The 21,524-nt window shown below is 38.2% G+C and overlaps 2 protein-coding genes and 1 pseudogene across 2 annotated transcripts; 2 read left to right on the top strand and 1 right to left on the bottom strand.

The window, feature by feature from the left end:
* Nucleotides 1-12,807: 12,807 nt before the first annotated feature.
* LOC120450500 (protein rolling stone) lies at nt 12,808-14,441 on the bottom strand. Its single transcript, XM_039633554.2, has 4 exons — nt 14,010-14,441; nt 13,612-13,713; nt 13,370-13,556; nt 12,808-13,312 (listed from the first exon to the last, which is right to left on the bottom strand). The coding sequence occupies exons 1-4, from the start codon at nt 14,329-14,331 to the stop codon at nt 13,096-13,098; spliced, it is 828 nt and encodes a 275-aa protein (XP_039489488.1). The 5' UTR covers nt 14,332-14,441; the 3' UTR covers nt 12,808-13,095.
* Nucleotides 14,442-16,665: 2,224 nt separating this feature from the next.
* LOC120444094 lies at nt 16,666-17,367 on the top strand (annotated as a pseudogene).
* Nucleotides 17,122-20,559, top strand: LOC120458329 (protein rolling stone). The gene is made up of 4 exons (XM_039645946.2): nt 17,122-17,525; nt 19,192-19,543; nt 19,680-19,863; nt 19,933-20,559. The coding sequence occupies exons 1-4, from the start codon at nt 17,424-17,426 to the stop codon at nt 20,120-20,122; spliced, it is 828 nt and encodes a 275-aa protein (XP_039501880.1). The 5' UTR covers nt 17,122-17,423; the 3' UTR covers nt 20,123-20,559.
* Nucleotides 20,560-21,524: the final 965 nt, after the last annotated feature.

Genomic DNA, 21,524 nt, shown 5'->3' with positions numbered 1-21,524 from the left:
AAAATCGACCACTTGTGCAAAGACTAACATTCTCAAAAAGTTCGTTTCGAATAAAAACGAGAATGCCTCTTTTTGGTCGGGCTCCGCTAGCTACTGACTGGCAATCTAATCTCACTGCTGTGGTAAAGCCAGGAATTTCGTATACTTCATTTGAGTATGTTGATGCTTCAACGAAGCACAGAAGAGAAGACCTAAGCATTAGACGATCGGAACAAACATCGCTAATGTGGCAGTGTAAACTTTCCGTATTATGGAAAAAAATATGAAGGTTCGGACTATTGATTAACAATCGAAATGGGTATTCAGTAGCTTAGTGGAACGCAATTCTCGGAGCTCTGCTTCTGAAGCTGAATCCTGTGCGGATCTTGGGGGACAAAAGGTCCAATAATGAAGAGACCTGCCGCAGTTGTTGCTCTACTACAGGCTACATACAGCGCAGCTCTCTGCATGCTAGAGTTAGTGTGAACTACCACTTTACTGTACGTAGCTCCTTGACTTTTATGAATAGTTATTGCTTCTGCAGGAACCACTGGAAACTGCTTTCGGTCAATTGTAGTTGCCTGACTAGAATTAATTTGAAAACTTTTTATAATTTTCGAAATCGGCGTCCAAGAAGCCTCCTCATAATGTCTGCGCTTAGAACGCGCATTTACTCCTATGCTTTCATCTAAAAATTGTATCCAAAGAAGATCTGGAGTGTTGGATGTACTGAAGCCTATCTCCCTAAGGACACCAGTGGCTCCGTTTACGAGACCATCTGATGTATCTACATTGACCGTCATCATATATTTGGCAGTGGTTTTTAAAGTCAGAGAGGTACACAATCCTTGTGTCTCAGATGTTTTAAGGGACCTAGCTTGTTCCAGACATCTGTTCCTCTGCTCTAAGCTTATTTGAGCGGACTTAACTGAGTCTATAGCTTCCGAGAGAAATTGAGCAGTGGGAATTGAGTTAAGCTTCTCCCTGTTGTACCGATCTGTGTCCTGATTACTTGTAAAAAGGTGAATTGAGTCATTTGGAATTTGACTTTCATCGGAAATTCTAGACCTAAGCAAGCTTACATCATCAGACGTCATTTGGCCGGATGCCATGTTGTTAAGTGCAATTGCAAACGGTTGGTCATCTCGCTGTCGCATTATCTCTGTGAGTTCAAAAAACCTAAAAGGACTCCACAGATACGATCCAAATATAGCACTGTATGGATCATGTGACGGGGCCTGAAAGATCCAGCGATCACATACGGGCCGCAATTGTCTAAGATCGCCGAACACGATAACCGAAATACCTCCGAAAGGAGTTTCAACAGTAGAAAAATTTGCTTAGGCGAGAGTCCAAATGAGAAAACATCGTTGCACCGACCATAGAAATTTCGTCTATTATAAGAATTTTAAGATCAATAAATCTTGAACGAAGTGTATTCAACAAATCAGGGCTTAAACTTCTAAATGCGGACCCAGCCTGATTTACAGGAAGAGAGAACATGGAATGAAGAGTGGATCCTCCGATTCCGAAAGCAGCTTTGCCTGTGGGAGCACACAGTAAAATTTTTACCGAAGTTGGGTCGCATCCTACTCTACCATTATACTCCTTGGATAGGGACTGAAATAAAGTGGATATTAATCTACTTTTGCCGACACCTGCTCCGCCACCTACGAACTCATAAAAGGTTCGATTTCTCCTTGCATTATGCAAGACATGAGTTAGGAAAGTTTTTTGCTCCAAGTTTAGTGATCTAACTAAATTGGCTAAGTTTAAAGGGATATAAGTGGCGGAAGCTTTATAACCCGGATATTGCTATCCGGATCAGCATCTAACAAATTGTTGTTTAAGTTTAAAACATTAATTTGAGAAGATATTTCAGGAATAGCTAATGCCCTAAACTCCTCATTATGTTCGACCTCCTCTTCTTCATTTTCTTCTATACTATCTGCTTCCATGGCCCTTCTAAGCGCGTCTTCCAAACTATCTATGGCATTATACTTTTCAAAGTTGGCTTTAATAGCCTCCTCATTCTCCTTATAAAACTCCTCGCAATTTCTTTGAATTAAATCTACCTGTTCGTTTCGCCACGGAGAAAAGAGCATAACTAATGATCTAAAATAGTTAAACCTATCTGTATTAATATTAAATGGCCTATACCTAATAATACTAGCCCTATTTCTTTCCCTAATAAAACCGCTTCCATCTCGGAGCGGAAAATATACATCTCCTAACACGTCATTGCCTTCTTCAGTTTCATCGTCACTATTTGCCCTCTGACGAGTACTTCTACGGCTTTTCGAAAACTCGAAATTTGCTGAAAAATCGGCTAAACACAGGCCTTCATGGAAATCTGGTCTTTGTTCGTATCTATCCAGCAATCCTTTCAGAAATATGTCAGTTGAATTCTGAGGCATATTTTGAAGGTCGCGTGTAGGTCTAAGCATACGAACTCGTTGTTCTGGAGGAAGGTGTTGATATGAACGCACTTATTACTTGCTTCGGACAACGCCATTCCCAGACAACAATACACGGCTTCCTGAGCAGAAATCTCAGTGCCTGAAATAAACTTGTGACCGAGATACTGTAGCTTTTGTCGAATGCTTGAATTGCCTCTTCTAATGTCATTAGCTGCTTCTCGCATTAACTTCGAAATACCCCGTTGGGATTTGTTAATATAATTAATAATGTAGCTACAGCAAGCAAAGGGTCCAAAATTAACTGGATATCCATATTTGCCCTTTGCATAGAAAGAATGTGTTTATTATAAGCATTTACTTGAATTTCTGCAAATGTTCTCTTCAGAAAAATCTGTGGTTTTTTCAAACTAGACCTAATAGCATAAATGTAGTCCTCGTAACTGAGGCTCACATGGTTGTGAGAAAGAAAATTTTCGAATATGCTTAAATGGCTAATCATGTCATCTGCATGATTGCGAAGTAGAAAATCTCGAATTTTTTTGAAGTTTTCGTGATGAAGAGAATTTTGAGTTGCTTCGGGAAGTGGATTTAAAATTTCCGTCTGGGGCATTGGAGGGTATGGAATACCGAAACGACAAATAGATTGTCCCCGCACTTTTTAAGACACGAATGCCCGTGCTTATGCTTTTGGTATTCAATATACGGAGCCAAATCTGGGTTTGTAACATCCACAGTTACAAACTGATCAATGAAGGCTATTACAGTGCGTATAGACTCTTCATTGTTTAAATCCACTTTTGGGGCATCTTTTAGCCAAAACATGCCGTGAATATGAGGCGAACCTCTCTGTTGAAACTCAACTCGCCAGTAATAGGTAGTAACGAAATTACTTCCAAAGACACCCCCTGGCTTTTTCATAAGTTTTAAAACTTCTCTATATCTGTAATCAAAATATCTAGCGCACGTCACTGGGTCTGTTCTGATAAGGCGCGCCTTTTCCCTAAACTGCAAATTTGAAGCTTCTTCTTCACTTATATCAACCCTATCTACATTGCGCTTGAGCAGTACTAGCAGCTCTGGCCACCTAGTTTCAGCGGCCGATAAAGTTATGAAAAAAGTTGGCAGCCCAAATTGGCGAATCATGGCCATGACCTTTTTCTTCTCATCTTCCCAGTGAGCAGGAGACGTGCGAATGTCCCTAAGGATCCTATATCCCTCATCATGACAAATGAGGTTGCCCATGAAATCTTCATTTAGGACGTTAGCAGCTGTTATGGCACTGGAGGCACTCCGCTTACGTAAGCACGTTGAAATATTATTTCGAATTTTTATTAATTCCAACTTCTTATAATTGAAGAATAACTTATCAGTTCGACAACCTCGTCTATCTACATTCCTGAGTTCAGATCTAACTATGGTTGTGTAGCTTTCTGAAGATGGTCTTTTTACGCCAGCATATATGCTAGGGAATGCCAGTTCTTCAGAATCCACATCGAGAATTACGTCGAGAGGCTTTTGGCCCTCACCTGGAGCTATTGTAATTCTCGTCATTCCTACAGTATGTGTCTGGTTATTCTCAAGCAAAGTTTCTTGTCCTCCAGGATTTAGTTCTTCGGCTTCAGTATTCTGATCAGAATTACGCGCCTCCGAATTTTCATCCTCCTGCTGGATGGCTAGTTGTCCCTCTATAAAGGCTACATCAGCTTGAGATGCTATGAATGGAACAGTTTCGGATGTGAAGTCAGAGATCCACTGCTCGTTAACTGACACATTGTGCTTTCTATAAAGCTCAGTATTAACTAAATACCTAATAGCGTCAGCAATTTTGGCAGGCCGTATGGTTTCTGCCATAAAATCATGTCCGTATTCCATTCTTCGTTTGAGGTGGAGCTGAATTACCTCAGCCTCATTGAAAGCTCGTGGAAGAGACGTCACGATATTGCTTACTGGAATAGGGACATTGACAACTGCTCCTTTAATAGCACTTTGACGCTCGTGACCTATTGACTTAATTATCATAAATGGAAGGCGAGGTGAAATCAGTCGTTCTTCCAAGGGAGTTAGGCCCCTCAAAGAGTTATGAATTTCTGGGAAATCTAAGCCATTCGAAATGGCCCCTTTGGGCTTTCGGCCGGCTTTAATGTTGCTGTGACAAGTTTTGCAAAACTTGAAAAGATTACCAGTGAAAGCAAGATGTCTTGCATTTTGGTATATCTCTTCCCTGAACTCGCAATGTTCTTCCAAATAAGACCTAGAAAGCTTACTTATTTGCTTGGGGAACCACAATCCTTTGCAACAAAAGCAAATCTGATCTGGGCCAAGCTTAACATTCCTATTGAATGTAGCTATGTGAGCTTCTATTTCAATAGGTCTGATTCTAATAGTCCTATTTTCCTGACCTATATCAACTCTAGTCTCCTGACTTCGAAGTGCATTCCGAAGATTTTCTGCTTCCCTATTTGCACTAAGGCTTCTATACTGACTAACTCTTTGACTTACATTTCTAATTGCATCGATCGTTGCTTGTCGAGCAGCTAATCGTGCACTTCGTCGAGCAAGTGTATTTCTCGCCTGCTCGACTGCCCTGCGATCCCTACCGGCCCTAGCCCTAGCTCTGTTAGCCCTATCACGCTCTCTTTCTAATAAGCGTTCCTGTGTATCTCTTGCCAGTGCTCGACGCAGGGTATTTGCTTCTTGCTCACCCGCGCGATACACGATATCCAAGCGCCTTCTTCTATGGCTGGCAGTGTTTTGTTCCTGCTCCACAGCTCGATTCTCGCTATTTTGTCGCCTTGCAGAACGACGTCGAGTATCGGCTGCTTGCTCAATTGCGCGAAGAGCAGGATCCAAGCGCCTTTCCCTATGGCCAGCAGTATTTTGAACCTGCTCCACAGCTCGATTCTCGCTATTTTGTCGCCTTGCAGAACGACGTCGAGTATCGGCTGCTTGCTCAATTGCGCGAAGAGCAGGATCCAAGCGCCTTTCCCTATGGCCAGCAGTATTTTGAACCTGCTCCACAGCTCGATTCTCGCTATTTTGTCGCCTTGCAGAACGACGTCGAGTATCGGCTGCTTGCTCAATTGCGCGAAGAGCAGGATCCAAGCGCCTTTCCCTATGGCCAGCAGTATTTTGAACCTGCTCCACAGCTCGATTCTCGCTATTTTGTCGCCTTGCAGAACGACGTCGAGTATCGGCTGCTTGCTCAATTGCGCGAAGAGCAGGATCCAAGCGCCTTTCCCTATGGCCAGCAGTATTTTGAACCTGCTCCACAGCTCGATTCTCGCTATTTTGCCGCCTTGCAGAACGACGTCGAGTATCGGCTGCTTGCTCAATTGCGCGAATTGCAGGTTCTAGACGCCTTTGAGAACGAAACTGAGAATTAGATTCTTGCTCAATTGCACGAACAGGACGATTCAAGCGTCTCGACCTTCGCGACACTGTATTGACGCCCTGTTCTGCATTCCTGACTAACGAATCTTCCCTACGCCTACGCTGATATACTGTATTTGCCACTCTCTCCACCTCTGCATATCCCTCATTTTCCCTATTTATCCTATTTCTCAACAATTGCGTTCTGGCACGTTGAGAAGCAGTGGGTCTATTTAGACGAGGCATTTCTAGTAATTATATACACAACTTAATAAAATATTTAGAAATATATTATATTTAGAAATTATTATTTATTGAACACAGGAAAAAAAACTTAATAGAAAAATAATATTATAAAAATAAGTATTTAAAAATACTCAAGCTTATATTATTATTTTAAATATTATTATAATTTAATTAATAGTATTAGAAGTATAAGTCTTTATAAAGACTAACGCTTGCAGCACTATTAAACAAATACGTATAAATATGTAAAATAGGTATGTATAAAAATTATTCTTTTAAAGAGTATAATTTTTATATTTATATTAATTAACTGCGAAAAAAGGGAAATAATATGTAGTTAAGAAAAAGTCTATAAAAAGACTTAAGCTTAAATTATTATTATTAGAAGCAACCTAACAAAATTAATAGTATTATAAGTACAAGTCTTTAAAAAGACTTAAACTTTTAGTACTATTAAGATAATATACGCTAAGTACGTATATGAATATAAATATAATAGTAAGCTTTTAAAAATGCTATTAATGGGAAAATGTATAAAATATAATAAGATTAAATGTGAATAAAAATAATAATAATTTAAGAAGTCTTTAAAAAAACTTAAGACTTAAATTATTATTTTTTTAATGTAGGATAATTATATAGTATAATAATAAAGTATAGTATTAATAGTATTATAAGTGCAAGTCTTTAAAAAGACTTGAACTTTTAGTACTATTAATTTTATATACGCTGAATACGTATATGGATAAAAATATAAGAATAAGCCTTTAAAAAGGCTCAGTTCTTATATTAATATGGGTAGAAAAGCGTGGGCGATATAAGGATGAAGAAAAGTCAACTGCAAATTTGATACTTAGCAATGAGCGCAGCGACGAGACAGCAGCGGGCCAAACGGCAGCGACGTCAATCGAAGCAGCAACAGCACTCACGACCGCGTTGTAATTTAACAATTTAATTTTACGTTAATGTATGCCACTTTTTATCAAAAAATGTAATCTTTACGTTAAAAATTAAGCTTAACACTTATTGGCTGGCAAAAAAACGTCAAGAACTGGAAAAATCAATTAAAAATCGCACTCGGCTCTAAAAAGATGTTGTAATACGCAAATTTAGTCTTCGACTGACTCCCTTCTTCTTTATTTTCTTTTACTATTTACTTTTTCAAGAAAAGCGCGGGAAAGCACCGTAAGCTAAGAGCGAGTTCTTCCATTTAGATTTAACATTTACTAAGAGCAATGCTCTTATTAAAATTACATTCTATTCAACACTAGATCAATATATATTGAATTATTGAAGAGTACCTGAGAAAAGCCAAATAACCATAACATATGATTAAAGGCTTAATGATTGTAGCGCCTGCTAGCTCATAAGAAAAACAAACTTTAAGCTTCTAGAATTTAACTTTTATCTTACCAAAAGGAAATAGTTTAGACATATATTTTACTATAGTAAAAGAAGATAAGGGGTCAGAAAGAAAAAATGGCACATATTGATAATATTATGTTTTTTCAAAAACCGAGTTTCGCTCTTTATAAAGAGTGCGCATCGATTTCTATTTTCAAAGTGTCAACAAAGACGTCCGTCTCTCTCTAACATTAACCTGCCACGCACTTGTAAAAAACGTGGAAAAGCGCTCTAAGAGAGAGAGAAGCTAAGAGCGAGATTCAACACTAAAATTCTTTGCAACACTAGATCAATATATATTAAATTATTGAGAAGTGGTAAAGAAAAGCAAAACAACATATGATTTCAATTATTTATTATCATATATCATTAGCTATTCAGAAAAAGCATTGCTGCGATCAAAATTATATAATAAGATAATATTAAAACATATATTGATATTGGGCTTATTTCGTGGAGGCACAACAATAACATTTCAAAGGGTGTATTTAATAATACGAATATTTTATTTGTGCAGGAAATAACCTTTGAAGCATTTTTGCAGTTTTGAATATTGTTAGCGTCTGCCAAAAAGTCGCTGCAGCGATCTATTACGTCATCGGCTGGCTGTCTCTGACGTCATAGAACATGCTACTCCTTTCAAAGTGTCAACAGAGACGTTCCTTTCTCTTTAACATTCATCTGCCACGCACTTGTAAAAAACGTGAAAAAGCGCCCTAAGGGAGAGAAGCTAAGAGCGAGATTTAACACTAAAATTCTTTTCAACACTAGATCAATATATATTGAATTATTGAGAAGTGGTAAAGAAAAGCAAAACAACATATGATTTCATTTATTTATCATCATATATCAGCTACTTAGATATATCAGCTACTCAGATAAAGCATTGCTCCGATCAAAATTATATAATAAGATAATATTTAAACAGATTGGGCTTATTTCGTGGAGGCAGAACAATAATATTTCAAAGGGTGTACTTAATAATACGAATATTTTGTTTGTGCACGAAATAACCTTTGAAGCATTTTTGCAGTTTTGAATATTGTTAGCGTCTGCCAAAAAGTCGCTGCACTGATCGATTACGTCATCGGCTGGCTACTCCTTGAAATCTTACATTCTTAAAAACTTGTAATGTAATGGTGTTTTGGGGAGTCTGTGGGCGTGAGAGTGGGCGTGGTAAAAAGTTTTTTGGCAAATCGAGAGAAATTTGCAAGACTAATAAAAGTATGAAAAAATATCACAAAAATTTTTAGAAGTGTGGGCGTCAGGCCCGGCGACAGGGAATACGGGCCCGGGGGGAAAAACCCCGTCCTACCACCCCCCCCCTGCCTTCGGGCCTGCATATACATAAGTTATGTTTCCGTCAAAAATCCGGGCCCCCCTCAGAAGTCCGGGCCCGGGGGGAAACACCCCCCCCCCCTGACGACGGGCCTGGTGGGCGTTGCCGTTTTTTTGCGGTTTGTGGGCGTTAGAGTGGGCGTGGCAAATATTTATTTGGCAAATAAATAGAAATTCGCAAGACAAATACAACAATGAAAGAATATGAAACCAATTTTTAGAAGTGTGGGCGTGGCAGTTTTTTGCGGTTTGTGGGCGTTAGAGTGGGCGTGGCAAAATTTTTTTTTGGCAAATCGAGAGAAATTTGCACGACTAATAAAACTATGAAAAATATCAAAACATTTTCCAAAAGTGTGGGCGTGGCAGTTTTTTGCGGTTTGTGGGCGTTATAGTGGGCGTGGCAACATGAATCGATAAACTTGCGCTGCGTCTATGTCTCTGGAATCTGCATGCTGAATCTCAACTCTCTAGCTTTTATAGTTTCTGAGATCTCGACGTTCATACGGACGGACAGACGGACAGACGGACAGACGGACAGACGGACAGACGGACGGACAGACGGACATGGCCAGATCGACTCGGCTATTGATCCTGATTAAGAATATATATACTTTATATGGTCGGAAAAACTTCCTTCTGCCTGTTACATACTTTTCAACGAATCTAGTATACCCTTTTACTCTACGAGTAACGGGTATAATAAGTATTTAAAAATACTCAAGCTTATATTATTATTTTAAATATTATTATAATTTAATTAATAGTATTAGAAGTATAAGTCTTTATAAAGACTAACGCTTGCAGCACTATTAAACAAATACGTATAAATATGTAAAATAGGTATGTATAAAATTATTCTTTTAAAGAGTATAATTTTTATATTTATATTAATTAACTGCGAAAAAAGGGAAATAATATGTAGTTAAGAAAAAGTCTATAAAAAGACTTAAGCTTAAATTATTATTATTAGAAGCAACCTAACAAAATTAATAGTATTATAAGTACAAGTCTTTAAAAAGACTTAAACTTTTAGTACTATTAAGATAATATACGCTAAGTACGTATATGAATATAAATATAATAGTAAGCTTTTAAAAATGCTATTAATGGGAAAATGTATAAAATATAATAAGATTAAATGTGAATAAAAATAATAATAATTTAAGAAGTCTTTAAAAAAACTTAAGACTTAAATTATTATTTTTTTAATGTAGGATAATTATATAGTATAATAATAAAGTATAGTATTAATAGTATTATAAGTGCAAGTCTTTAAAAAGACTTGAACTTTTAGTACTATTAATTTTATATACGCTGAATACGTATATGGATAAAAATATAAGAATAAGCCTTTAAAAAGGCTCAGTTCTTATATTAATATGGGTAGAAAAGCGTGGGCGATATAAGGATGAAGAAAAGTCAACTGCAAATTTGATACTTAGCAATGAGCGCAGCGACGAGACAGCAGCGGGCCAAACGGCAGCGACGTCAATCGAAGCAGCAACAGCACTCACGACCGCGTTGTAATTTAACAATTTAATTTTACGTTAATGTATGCCACTTTTTATCAAAAAATGTAATCTTTACGTTAAAAATTAAGCTTAACACTTATTGGCTGGCAAAAAAACGTCAAGAACTGGAAAAATCAATTAAAAATCGCACTCGGCTCTAAAAAGATGTTGTAATACGCAAATTTAGTCTTCGACTGACTCCCTTCTTCTTTATTTTCTTTTACTATTTACTTTTTCAAGAAAAGCGCGGGAAAGCACCGTAAGCTAAGAGCGAGTTCTTCCATTTAGATTTAACATTTACTAAGAGCAATGCTCTTATTAAAATTACATTCTATTCAACACTAGATCAATATATATTGAATTATTGAAGAGTACCTGAGAAAAGCCAAATAACCATAACATATGATTAAAGGCTTAATGATTGTAGCGCCTGCTAGCTCATAAGAAAAACAAACTTTAAGCTTCTAGAATTTAACTTTTATCTTACCAAAAGGAAATAGTTTAGACATATATTTTACTATAGTAAAAGAAGATAAGGGGTCAGAAAGAAAAAATGGCACATATTGATAATATTATGTTTTTTCAAAAACCGAGTTTCGCTCTTTATAAAGAGTGCGCATCGATTTCTATTTTCAAAGTGTCAACAAAGACGTCCGTCTCTCTCTAACATTAACCTGCCACGCACTTGTAAAAAACGTGGAAAAGCGCTCTAAGAGAGAGAGAAGCTAAGAGCGAGATTCAACACTAAAATTCTTTGCAACACTAGATCAATATATATTAAATTATTGAGAAGTGGTAAAGAAAAGCAAAACAACATATGATTTCAATTATTTATTATCATATATCATTAGCTATTCAGAAAAAGCATTGCTGCGATCAAAATTATATAATAAGATAATATTAAAACATATATTGATATTGGGCTTATTTCGTGGAGGCACAACAATAACATTTCAAAGGGTGTATTTAATAATACGAATATTTTATTTGTGCAGGAAATAACCTTTGAAGCATTTTTGCAGTTTTGAATATTGTTAGCGTCTGCCAAAAAGTCGCTGCAGCGATCTATTACGTCATCGGCTGGCTGTCTCTGACGTCATAGAACATGCTACTCCTTTCAAAGTGTCAACAGAGACGTTCCTTTCTCTTTAACATTCATCTGCCACGCACTTGTAAAAAACGTGAAAAAGCGCCCTAAGGGAGAGAAGCTAAGAGCGAGATTTAACACTAAAATTCTTTTCAACACTAGATCAATATATATTGAATTATTGAGAAGTGGTAAAGAAAAGCAAAACAACATATGATTTCATTTATTTATCATCATATATCAGCTACTTAGATATATCAGCTACTCAGATAAAGCATTGCTCCGATCAAAATTATATAATAAGATAATATTTAAACAGATTGGGCTTATTTCGTGGAGGCAGAACAATAATATTTCAAAGGGTGTACTTAATAATACGAATATTTTGTTTGTGCACGAAATAACCTTTGAAGCATTTTTGCAGTTTTGAATATTGTTAGCGTCTGCCAAAAAGTCGCTGCACTGATCGATTACGTCATCGGCTGGCTACTCCTTGAAATCTTACATTCTTAAAAACTTGTAATGTAATGGTGTTTTGGGGAGTCTGTGGGCGTGAGAGTGGGCGTGGTAAAAAGTTTTTTGGCAAATCGAGAGAAATTTGCAAGACTAATAAAAGTATGAAAAAATATCACAAAAATTTTTAGAAGTGTGGGCGTCAGGCCCGGCGACAGGGAATACGGGCCCGGGGGGAAAAACCCCGTCCTACCACCCCCCCCCTGCCTTCGGGCCTGCATATACATAAGTTATGTTTCCGTCAAAAATCCGGGCCCCCCTCAGAAGTCCGGGCCCGGGGGGAAACACCCCCCCCCCCCTGACGACGGGCCTGGTGGGCGTTGCCGTTTTTTTGCGGTTTGTGGGCGTTAGAGTGGGCGTGGCAAATATTTATTTGGCAAATAAATAGAAATTCGCAAGACAAATACAACAATGAAAGAATATGAAACCAATTTTTAGAAGTGTGGGCGTGGCAGTTTTTTGCGGTTTGTGGGCGTTAGAGTGGGCGTGGCAAAATTTTTTTTTGGCAAATCGAGAGAAATTTGCACGACTAATAAAACTATGAAAAAATATCAAAACATTTTCCAAAAGTGTGGGCGTGGCAGTTTTTTGCGGTTTGTGGGCGTTATAGTGGGCGTGGCAACATGAATCGATAAACTTGCGCTGCGTCTATGTCTCTGGAATCTGCATGCTGAATCTCAACTCTCTAGCTTTTATAGTTTCTGAGATCTCGACGTTCATACGGACGGACAGACGGACAGACGGACAGACGGACAGACGGACAGACGGACGGACAGACGGACATGGCCAGATCGACTCGGCTATTGATCCTGATTAAGAATATATATACTTTATATGGTCGGAAAAACTTCCTTCTGCCTGTTACATACTTTTCAACGAATCTAGTATACCCTTTTACTCTACGAGTAACGGGTATAAAAAGGTAATTTGTTTAATTTGTAATTGTTTACTTGGCTATCCATTAGTAACATTAACACAAGTTCAATTTGAAGTTTTAAACAATAATTCATTCATTCAACAACAAATTCGTGGCGAAGAGCATTCTGTGAATATTCCATTGCTCAGAAATAAGAAGAGTCCTCCGATGCTTGGGTTTATGGAGGTAGATTATTTGAAAATATATAGTAGAGCCTCTGCAGGTCATTCAAAAAATTATCGAAATTTAATAGCTTTTTAAAAATCCACAGCCTTCTTTTTTGGAATCCAAATAAAATCGTTATAACTAGACTCAAACGGTTTGTGCTGGTTCTTTAGATGGAGCAGAAGTAGCTGGAATTTCCTCAGGTTTCTTACAGCACGATTCGTAGATTGAGATACGTAACCTGTAGATTCCAAAGACCAACACACAAAAGCAGCTGACCAGAACCACACATCCACACACAGTTCCAATGGCCAGACCTGGTCGCTCCCAGTCTAAGATGAAGTAGATGAAGCGATTTCCCATTCTGTGAATGTTATATGGAAATAATAATTTGTTTTAAATTCCATAACGTCTTACTTACGGATCTACACCGCCAGCCCAAAAGTAAATCAGAGAGAATATTCCATAGGTAATGCCAGCGGTAAAGGGATACACGAAGTGCATAATTCTGGTGGGAAAAGCCACCATAAAGCAATCGAAGACCATGCAAACGGAGTTAAACGCATGCGCCCACAAGTTGTATAGCTCAGCACCCATTCCAGGCATAGCTATAAGAAACTATCATGAGTACACATATGGTGATTACTCATGGACAGAACTCACATGGATATAGGGCGGCCCAGAAGACCAGGGTGATCATCATGGCTAGAACCACAGTTGTGTAGTGGGATATCCAGTAGATCTTCAATGCCCAACTGCCAGGAGCTAAAAGTTGTAAGTGAAAATAGTTAAATAATACACCTTTTATTTTGGGGTATTTCCAGAGAGGTAATATCAAGTACATTAGTATTACGAGCCTGCGGAATATTCCCAAAGTTCGAATTTATATTTGGTAATTACGCCTTATCTCGATCAATCACCCATTAATAGTTATTAAACAGCTATGTGTAACCGCATATAAAAAGGTTAATTTAGTGCAATTTATAACATAATTTAAAATATATTTTTAAATTCGTTGTTGCTGAAGAATAACATTTCTATTCGTTTCCCACAATACTTACCGAAGTAAGAGGGCTTTATGAAGTAGATGGTGGCGATTATGGCGCCATAGGTGCAGCAATAAAAGCACAGGGAAAATCCCCAATCCGTGAGATAAATGAACCAGCGACCACCGTTGAAGGTCTGAACCATGCTGCCAATCACGCCGGCGGCGAAGAAGGCAGCCAGAATCCATCGGTAGAGCAGCCAGATGAAGTTGCGATCGCCCTTCTGCCATTGCGAGCGACAGAAGACGCCAGGATCATCGTGGTGCAGGGAGAACTTGGAGCGTTGGAACTCCTCCTTCAGGGGCAGGCAACAGGGCTCCTGGCTCTTGTCGCGCATCTCGGTGGCTGGGTGAACTCGTCGTCGGTTTCGCTGGACTAGGAGGGCCAAGAGAGTCCAGAGCAGGTGGCTTCCTTGCCGGTAGATCGCAGACTGACGGAGCCAAGCGGCACAGGTGTGAAGTACTTTGAATGGATGGCCATTTTTTCCGCAAATCGTTTCGGCTTGAATCGAGGTAATCGGCTGTGATAGGCAACGCTTCAGTTATCTGGATCCTTATCACCTGGACAAGTACCGTTTATGTCAAATTCGTCGGCAGCACACGACTTTGATAAGCCCAAAAACCTGGACGTGGTTGTGGTTGTTTATAAGTGCGGTCAGAGTCATAGACTGAATTGAGCCCAGACGGGTGGTCCGTGAATGGAACTTTTCGCGTATCATTGCCATTAATATCCCGATTGGACACAGACCCACAGCAATCGATGGCCCTGAATTTTTAAACATTTTTGGGAATTTTCGCATATGCTAGGTAGTAAACATATTGATAAACAAACGTGCTCCTCAAGTGCTGGCGGTTTTTCCTCCTTGACAAGCCAACAGTCGTATACCCCTCAGACTCAGACGCGATAAGAGTCCGCCGAAAAATAATCAAATCAAATTTGATTGAAAGCCCTTTATATTGAAGACCGTAAAAACAATGACTTTTCTTCGGAAAGCTCACAAATAATCTTGTTGTGTCCTTTCAAAGAATAAAACGTATAATTGATGGTGATTTTATATTTGTACTTTTTTTTCTAAAAGTCTAATCTTTAGGTGGTCAATTGTAATCACGAAATCTTCAAACGATTTTAATTATGAATCTTAAAATATTTTTGAGTCTGTTATGAAAGTCATTTGTATCTAAAGGTGTAATGATGCATACTTATTTCGTAAAAGGGGAACGTCTGTCACACTCATTTGCACAATTTATCAACTATTATTTTATGTTCAAAGTGGAGGAAATTTGATTGGCGTTGTTTCCTTTGCTGATAAAAGGTTTTCAGTATACTCATGGTAAATATTTTGCGCAAGCTTTAGGGAATGTCCAAATGATTGAAAAAAACATAAAAAGGTATTTTACTGGAACTTCGTTGAATGAATCATGCGTTCTGTGATAAGAAAAATAGTAAGACACATGAGCAACGTACACAGAGCTTTATGGCAAAACAGGGTGCTTTTTATGTTCGCAATAGGAAAACTAAAAGTAGTCGATCTGTTACTATAAAAGCATCACATAAGATACAAAATTCTGGGGACTATAAAAAAGGTATTTACTTGATTTGTTAAAAAGTTTTATTTTAAATTACGCGTTATATATGCGAAATGTAAATACGCCTATCCAATTGCATTAAAAGAAATTTTGTTTGGGAGAATTCCAGGGGAAATTTTTAGATTTCAAGGCCGCACACTCAGTTGATAAGTCCAGCTTATTTGTAAACAACCTATCTCTGATTTCAAAGCCCGCAAACTATCGTTCATCGAAATTTAGCACAAAAATCTGTCAGTTGTCAAGGTATTCCCACTGAAGCAAGCCAAAGGTTAAATTAATACATCTCCATTGAAATTGGCTTTCAATTACAGGGCAGAATTAAATTTATTCAAGAACGAGGAAGTTTCTTCATTTACAACAAATGCCAACGACACTTTCGATTTCTTGTTGTCGGCCAATGGCACGGTCAGCTATAGGGTATCAATCTAGTTGATCTTTTGATGATTTACGATGAGGGTGTAAATTTGACGAAATGGGTATGCAGAATAAGTGTTCATGGAATGTCCAATGTAATCGATGCCGCCCATTTGCTAGCCGCTCAAATTGCATCAAGTTCAGGCAGAAATTCAAAATGCAGCGCAGCTTGCTGGCTAGCTCAACAACAGGGTATCAATAATAATAAATACTGGTTACTGTTGAAAATTCCATAAAATGAGAAATTGATAATGATTGCCCAGTAGGTAGTATTATTATGTATCTGCAAATGCATCACTAATAGCAACTTCTCATACAAATTTCAAGTATTTTTATTGATAGAAAGTGACTGCACGTGAATCCGGCTAATGATTTCTGCCTAAATAAATAAATCACACATGCTGAAGTAACAAATATATTTTTGCTTATCTAATACACAGAGCTTAATTTATTACTAATTGGCACTTTTGAAGTGCATAGTAGGTGCCCTCTCCGATGGATTAGATAAGAACCAGCCCACTTTGCTTATCGCTCTGCAGAAATCCACAAAAAAATAGAAATATAGAATATAGGTCAGCTGGCATTTCGAGCATCCACTGCTGCACGCCAATTTGGGTTTCGGAGCTCTTCGAGTGTTACTCGCTAATGGAGATCTTAATTGGCCGACCTCCATGGCTTCAAGTTCAGTGCTGGTCAATCGTCGTGACATGTGTGAGTGCTGTCAATAATGCCACTGATACTTTTAATGCCGCTCGTTAAACGGTTCCCACCGACCGAACGACCAGAGGGCGGTACTTGCTATTTGACACTCTTTCGGCGGGCGAGTGCTCCACATTACAATAAATTGAATTTGGGGGGCGATGTCTCGCTATAAAGCGTGGTACGCCCGCAGTCGAAGTGTGCAATTCCCGTTAGGAAACCGACTGGAATCGAGCGATCCACCAATTCTCGATCGGCTTTCGAATCGATCCGATACGATACGATCCGAAAAGATCCGAACCGATCTGATTCGGCATTCAGTCCGCCGTTTGAAGAGCTCGAGTGCGCGTGCCAACTGGATCTGCTCCCCAGTAGCCCCAGACAGTCCCAACCCATCCTATGTGTACCTTTAAAAACATATATATTACTTTATTTTTTCAAGATCACGGCAGAGAGCAGGGCATCGCTCCTTGCTCGTATTTCGATTTAGCTCTCTCAATCTCTATCTCTCCAGTTCGGCACTCGGTAGTGTCGGTCGTAAACATAACTCAAAAAGCGCTGGTGAAGTCAGTAGCCGGCTAAACGCGACTCGGGTCGGAAGTCTCCGCTCCTGGCAATCAGAAAATCCCCTCCACGCGATAAGGGTGTACATAAAAAAAAGAGAAAAAAGCTAAAGAAATATATAAATAAATAAAACAAGTTAAATAAATATATAAGAAAATCATATGAAATGCAACTTTTCGACGACTTTTGCAAGAGCTTCAACAAGGAATTGCAAAGGGCGAATTTCGGCTTTGCGTACAATCGAGTTCATTTGTTCTACAGATCTCAGGTGAGGACAGTTTCACGTAATATTCGTCTTTATCGCTGCTGTTACAACTCAGGTGGTATCATGCGAGCAATGCAAATAGCAGTAGCAAAAATAAGTACATACATAGTAGTCTAGTCACTGTCATTAGTGTACCGTGCAAAAACTTCATGTGAGATCACAGAGGCACGTGTTCCTTAAATATGAAAAGCCACGGGGTTAGTTGGGTGATAATTCAATAAATTTAAATTTGAAGTGATGTTCCGCAGACAGATATTACCATAAATATTACTCTGTACAGACGAGGAGGCACTTCGACCGCAGCTATCAGCAAGTTAAGTAGATAAGTGCAATTAAAAACATGATAAACATGATAAGCGAAACACCCAAAAATATGGGCTTCTTTAAAGTAAACTATTCAAAATTCCTATGGCAACAAAATAACAAAGCGTCGTGCATTAAGCCAAAACATAACCCCAGCTCCCCAGGGCATTGTGTGTCTGTCATACATTAGAAATACACTTAAAAAGGTAAAAGTGGCTTATATACCAGAAGTTCATTACAGTGTGCTCAACCAAAAGCGAAGTTCACAGAGAACATAAAATGTTATGGTGAGAACTCACTTCACACGCACGCAGGCATTGTTAATTAATTCGTATTTAATTAGCACAGCTAAACTAAAAGCTGCGCTCTATTCAAACTTGTACTGCTCTAAACAAATATCACACATAAAAAGAACAAATGTGTAACCCAAATATGCAGATATGAAACTCTGTTTTTTACCAACTGTTCATGAATGAAATCAAGGCAACAAACACCATCCGTTTAGAGTGAAAGAATGAAGTGTTATTCGAATTTTGAACACTCATGAGCAAATATAAGAGTTATATGGACACAAGGTATCTATATTGCCAAATGATAATACCACGTTAGGTAACAATGATGTAGTTTGCAGCCCCTTTTCATTCCGAGTATAAACAAGCAAGAAAATACCAATCCGCTACATTAAGGTATGTGTCAACATTATGAGTCATTTTAAAATTACCAAAATAAATTCCCTTGTATTCGCCAAGTAGTGGGAACTTCTGATAGTTGTTGAAACTCTTTCATAGTGCTGATTACACATTTCTCACGACTGAAATACTAATCAAATCAAAACAGGAACCAGACAATAGTTTTGGTGCTTGCCATAAATATTCTGGGTAGGCCTTATCAGACAGCCCCATAAGGCCCCATGTCCATAAACATCCATGGAGGATCGCGTAATCTGCGGAATCACCGATTTTATTTCCGCGATATTTAAGTTCAAAGCAAATAAATTTGAAAAATACTACGCACGCGACACTAAGAACTGCGATGCCAAGGCGTTATCAGTTAGACAGGCCCTAATTCTGACTACGTCATTGCCAGTGATAAGCACTTAGCTGTCATTAGCATATGTGTGTTCGCTAATTGACGCGGCCAAAGGTGTGGAATATTTTAATTAAAAATATTACATGATCATTAATCGATGATCACGTAAGGGTCAGGCTATATGGCATGCGATCCGATAAGGATTCGCTATCATCGCAGTCGTAGCAACAATGTAATTATGGATTATAGCCCATGTAAAATGTTATAATGTTTAAATTATATAAATTATATATATAATTACTTCAATAGCTAAAACTATATCATTTTCGCATTGCAGTGGCAAAAAGATGAGATCAACACCATATACTTGCTCTACCGATGGATATGGGCCCTGTTTTTCCTGGGCGTGTACATTCTGTGCATTATCGTTCAGTTCTGCGACGGAAAGTTCTTCATCTACATGACCAACTGGGGATTCGGACTCTGCACGATCACCATGCTGCTCTCCGCCGTACAAGTCACCTGCTGGCACTTCGATGTGAGGAGCACCCGGAGCCTGGTACAGGAATCCGGTCACAAGTCGGAGACTTCGAGGGGCCTGAAAATCTACTGGTGGCTCTACAACATGACACTGGCGCTGGCACTGATTATATCAACAGTGTACTGGGTGTTCCTTCATGGAAAAATGAGTGAGTACTGCCATATCGCATCGCCGTTTATTATTTACTTTGTTTGAAATGGAAGTGGTGTTATATAACCTAGCGACATTTACATTAGACAGAGTGCGTATTTCATTTTTTGGTAATGAATTTCCGTTCTTCACAGACAAGCCCATGCGTTTCCCTGCCATCAGCATACTCACACACGGAATGAATTCGGTGATGATGCTCATCGATTTCCTGGTCGTTGCATTTCCGCTTAGGATACTGCACATGGTGTACGCGATGAGTCTGGCGATATTCTTCTTTATTTTCACGCTAATCTACCATTTATGCGGGGGAACAGATGAGTGAGTACATGGAGTATTACCCGTATACCTTGCCATTTCAAGCTAATCACCTCCACAATTCGCCTGCAGATTTGGCAATCATTATGTGTATCCCATTCTGGACTGGAACAATCCCAACCGCTGCATGGTGACCTTTGCGGGCATCTTCGTGCTCATCATGTGCTACTGGGTGCTGCTCTTTGGACTCTACAAGCTGAAGAGAATGTTCAATAGGGCATTCAGTGTGGTTTGGTCTCCTCATGCAGTTGGCCTGATATGAGGGATTTACTACACATTATAGACACCACACACAGTCATGTAATATCACCTCATTGGCACCCGCACGTATACCAGGTTCTATATGCATCGCCAGCATTATGTAACTTCCATTAACAAGCCATCCAAAACCGATACTGAAAGGGAGTCACACCACACAATTGCATGCATTTATTTATATCTAGTATTTCATATCGTAAGTTTTAATCATCTGGTTCCTTAACACTGAATTGGTTTAGTTAGGGTAATGCTTATACAATATGTTGTTATTACATATTTGGATTAAATAGTATAAATATGAAATTTGTTGAAAATACTCTACCTAAGGGATAGACCAACTGAATAATGGAATTGTATAAAAATGTATAACGAATACAAAAAATCGGAAGAAACGAAAGTGAATAAAGAAAATGTGGCGTTATTTATATTTAATAGTGGGAATTGAGTGTATTATTATTTTGGGCATGAATTAGTACCTTTTTGCAGTTGATTGAAACTGAAACAATTATAACAAAACATAAAATGTTACTTTATCTGCTTTTCGAGCAATTTCATCTCTATACTTTAGAAGCAATGTGAAAATAATGTGTTAAAATGTTTTTAATACCCCAACTCGTTTTATAAGCATGATAAGGGTCATTCAAATATTTACTAAAAGTGGAACAGGTTGAATGACACAAAGATTTCGGTAACCGGAATACTTACTTTTGCGCTTACTTTTCCTAACCCAAATTTCAAGACTTCTGTTGTTCTTTAATGAATTGGTAACCATGCATTTATCTTTGTAATGTAGCAACTAGACCAGCTTTATTGTTAAGCACAATAAATGTTGAGTTCATTCTAAATATTACGAAATAGAACAATTAAGACTTTAGCAAGATCGAGCTTTTCTCTACTCTTTCTTACCAAACTGTAGCCGCAGGTAAAATCTACTTTTATGTGGCTGCAAACATTTGCCAAATAAAAACACACACAAATGCACATATTTAGGTGAGCGAGTAATTAAGCCCAAAGTGGATAAAAGAGGAGGGCAAAAACAGAGCCAAAAAGCATCCATCGTTTTTTTGTGGCTACTTGGTCGTTCTGTCAATACAATACCCGAACACTATAAAAAAAAGTCGTTTCAATTAGACATTTTTATTTAAGACATAAATAACGTTATCTAAATAAACTGGAAATTATTTTTCAAAATATATTCTGGAGAATAAATAATTTTGCGGAATCCTCACAACTAAAAGATTTCAAAAATTTTTTTAAATACATATATATTCTCGAGAAACCTCTGTAGAACTTCCAGTAAACTAAACTAAAAAATTTCCAAAAATTGATAAGACAGTAAATGGGAAGGTTTTTTAAAAATATATTCTTGAGAATCCTTTGCGGAATTTCCACAACTGAAAAGTTCC

The sequence above is a fragment of the Drosophila santomea genome, chromosome 2L, assembly GCF_016746245.2.
Source record: "Drosophila santomea strain STO CAGO 1482 chromosome 2L, Prin_Dsan_1.1, whole genome shotgun sequence".
NCBI classification, from domain to species: domain Eukaryota; kingdom Metazoa; phylum Arthropoda; class Insecta; order Diptera; family Drosophilidae; genus Drosophila; species Drosophila santomea.
This window is presented reverse-complemented; position numbering and strand designations above follow the sequence as displayed.

What these genes read in the sequence shown, in the direction of transcription:
- LOC120450500 (XM_039633554.2), bottom strand. Translation starts at nt 14,331, where the DNA reads ATGCGCGACAAGAGCCAGGAGCCCTGTTGCCTGCCCCTGAAGGAGGAG. An exon ending in CATAAAGCCCTCTTACTTCG is followed by an intron (nt 13,714 to 14,009) that starts GTAAGTATTGTG and finishes TACAACTTTTAG; the next exon opens with CTCCTGGCAGTTGGGCATTG. An exon ending in TGGGCTGGCGGTGTAGATCC is followed by an intron (nt 13,313 to 13,369) that starts GTAAGTAAGACG and finishes TAACATTCACAG; the next exon opens with AATGGGAAATCGCTTCATCT.
- LOC120458329 (XM_039645946.2), top strand. Translation starts at nt 17,424, where the DNA reads ATGCAACTTTTCGACGACTTTTGCAAGAGCTTCAACAAGGAATTGCAA. An exon ending in GTTCCTTCATGGAAAAATGA is followed by an intron (nt 19,544 to 19,679) that starts GTGAGTACTGCC and finishes CGTTCTTCACAG; the next exon opens with ACAAGCCCATGCGTTTCCCT. An exon ending in TTATGCGGGGGAACAGATGA is followed by an intron (nt 19,864 to 19,932) that starts GTGAGTACATGG and finishes ATTCGCCTGCAG; the next exon opens with ATTTGGCAATCATTATGTGT.